This window comes from Phaethon lepturus, unplaced genomic scaffold (genome assembly GCF_000687285.1).
Source record: "Phaethon lepturus isolate BGI_N335 unplaced genomic scaffold, ASM68728v1 scaffold26170, whole genome shotgun sequence".
Taxonomy (NCBI): Eukaryota; Metazoa; Chordata; class Aves; order Phaethontiformes; family Phaethontidae; genus Phaethon; species Phaethon lepturus.
In genome coordinates, this window is record NW_010511576.1 from 1 (window position 1) to 2,591 (window position 2,591).

The 2,591-nt window shown below is 43.2% G+C and overlaps 1 protein-coding gene across 1 annotated transcript; it reads left to right on the forward strand.

Moving 5' to 3' along the window:
* Nucleotides 1-13: 13 nt before the first annotated feature.
* Nucleotides 14-1,529, forward strand: MRPS25 (mitochondrial ribosomal protein S25). The gene is made up of 4 exons (XM_010284432.1): nucleotides 14-150; nucleotides 294-400; nucleotides 831-918; nucleotides 1,149-1,529. The coding sequence occupies exons 1-4, from the start codon at nucleotides 17-19 to the stop codon at nucleotides 1,339-1,341; spliced, it is 522 nt and encodes a 173-aa protein (XP_010282734.1). The 5' UTR covers nucleotides 14-16; the 3' UTR covers nucleotides 1,342-1,529.
* Nucleotides 1,530-2,591: the final 1,062 nt, after the last annotated feature.

Below are 2,591 nucleotides of genomic sequence, written 5' to 3' on the forward strand. Positions count from 1 at the left end.
GGCCCTGGCCGCCGCCATGCCGATGAAAGGCCGCTTCCCCATCAGGCGGACGCTGCAGTATCTCAGCCAGGGCGACGTCATCTTCAAGAGTTCGGTGAAGGTCATGACCGTGAACTACAACACGGCAGGAGAGCTGAGCGAGGGAGCGAGGTGAGCCCGGGTGCGTCGCGCAAGCGCGGGGCTGTCTGCGCCTTTCTCAGAGACGTCTCGGCTCCCCGGGGGTTGTCGCTTCCTTCCATCCTTAGAGACATCTCGGCTTGCGTTTTGTGTGTTTTTCTTCTCCTTCTTTCCAGAAAGTTTGTGTTTTTCAACATCCCCCAGATCCAGTACAAGAACCCCTGGGTGCAGATCATGCTCTTCAGGAACATGACCCCCTCGCCCTTCCTCCGGTTCTACCTGGGTAGGTGCCGCCGGGAGCGGGCGCTCGGGGCCCCTGTCCCTCCCTGAACGGAGCTTCCCGCGAGCAGATTGGTCTGCAGGAGCCGTCAAGCAGCGACCGTTTTCACGTTTTTTCACGACGGTTTTTTCCCATCATGCCTGGGAAGGGGGCAGAAGGGTGCTTGTTTAGAAAACCGTCTTCATGTGTTAGCAAAGACCCTGTGCTCACCCCCACCGCCTCACACTTGTGGCAGCTGTCCTAGAGTTGTCCTAGGTGAAGACTTTTTTTAAGTAGGAAAAGCCTATTGAATCATAACATCGTACATCAACTGTAGTGGAGAAGCAGATGTCTTAGTTCCATGTGTTTAAAGCACCTTTGCAGCTACTGTGAAAGAGCATGTGGTAGGGAAGGGGGTACTGTTTCAGGTACTGTCACAAATCTTTCTTGACAGACACTGGAGAACAAGTTCTGGTTGACGTGGAAGACAAAACCAACAAAGAGATAACGGAGCACATTAAAAAAATCTTGGGGAAAAGCAAGTAAGTAAGAAGCAGCTAACATACAGTCTAGCATACATCATAATGCAAGCCCTGCAAACTTTTGTCAGTTTGAAAAGGAAATACCACTTTTCCCAAACAAAATTGACATCAGCTAGGTGAAGTCCACAAACTAGGAACTGTAAATCCATCTTTTCCCTGGACCCAATTTACTGAAGGGAGAGGAAATGTCACTCAGGCTTCTAATAGTAATGAACAGGTTTCTTTTCTAGAGAGACACTTGAAAAAGAAGAAGGAGAAAGGAAAAAACTCTCACATCCAGCAACTTTTGGGCCCAAGAAGTATCATCTGCGAGAATGTATGTGTGAAATTGAAGGCCAAGTTCCCTGCCCTGCTCTTGTGCCACTGCCTAAAGAGATGAGGGGAAAATATAAAGCTGCTATGAAAAATGAAGCATCAGCCTGACATCTGAAATCATGCAGTTGTTTTTCCTCAGGGTTGGATGATCAAGGTACTTCAGTGAGAGACAAGAGGTAACAGCTCCTGGAAACAGGAACAAGAAAGTTCATATAATACAGCCAGCCTTGTAGCTGTAAGACGACTCGGGAGACAACTAGAATAAATACAGTGAAAAATAAATATAAGTTTAAAACACAGCTTTTTTGGTGCCAGTTTTACAAAGCATTACACTCAACACTGTGTAAAAGGAAAACAAGACAGAATGACTAAGCCCTATTTCCTACTCATGCCTGCATGTATTAGGTTATAGCAAAAACAAGGTCATGTTTGCTTTGGGCTAGATCACTAACCTAACAGATTAATTTATCTTAGAAGCAGCACAGAATTCCACAATTTATGGAAATGAGCAGGAACACTTTTACACCACTTTATCTTGTACTAACTGAAGACAGCCAAATTATGATCTAAGTCCAGGCTCGAGCTACATGCTGAATTTTCTTAGTTACCACTCAAACAGTTAAAAATCTCATTTACAGCTGATAGTGCAGCTCTGAGAAGCACTGATCAAGTCAAGAGTATCTGCAGTAAAGGAGATCATGTTAAGTTGGTATTTGAAAGATAGGCTTTACAATTACCTTTATCGTCCTTCAAAAAAGTTTAAGCTACTCTTAAAATATAAGACAATTCCCTGAACAGCCTTCCTTTAAAAAGCAGCCATACAAAGGAGAACTGTGTCTAGGTTTATCAACTTCCAGCAAATTCTAGCCAGCAAGTCATTATGTTTCAAAGTCCAGTCCTGCTACTATATAACTCCTGTTACCTCAAACACTCCTGCTCCCTGCACATGGTCAAAAAAGCCTTCTAAATCATCATAGCTTCTGCCTCACTGAACAGTTACACTATACCTATAATAGTATATAAACAGTGATAGATTGTACTATATTGCTAAGAAATTGGTAATTGCACATGCATTTAAGTCAGGTTTATATATGCAAATTACTGTAGAACTGTGTTTCAGCATTTCTGAGCTAATGGTCAAGTACAAAATTTTACAACAACGCAAGTGTACTGTAAAAACTGTCAAGGACGAACACAGCACAAAATAAACATGTTGTTTTATTTCATCTCCATTTACAAAGTTTCCAGAGTAGTGCATGCAATTTTAACAAAAGTCAATGCTAGTTAGTAATTGAGCTTTATGGTTAAGATGTCTTAATTCCATTGTGCCTTGTGAGCCTCACAGCAGTCCAAATACC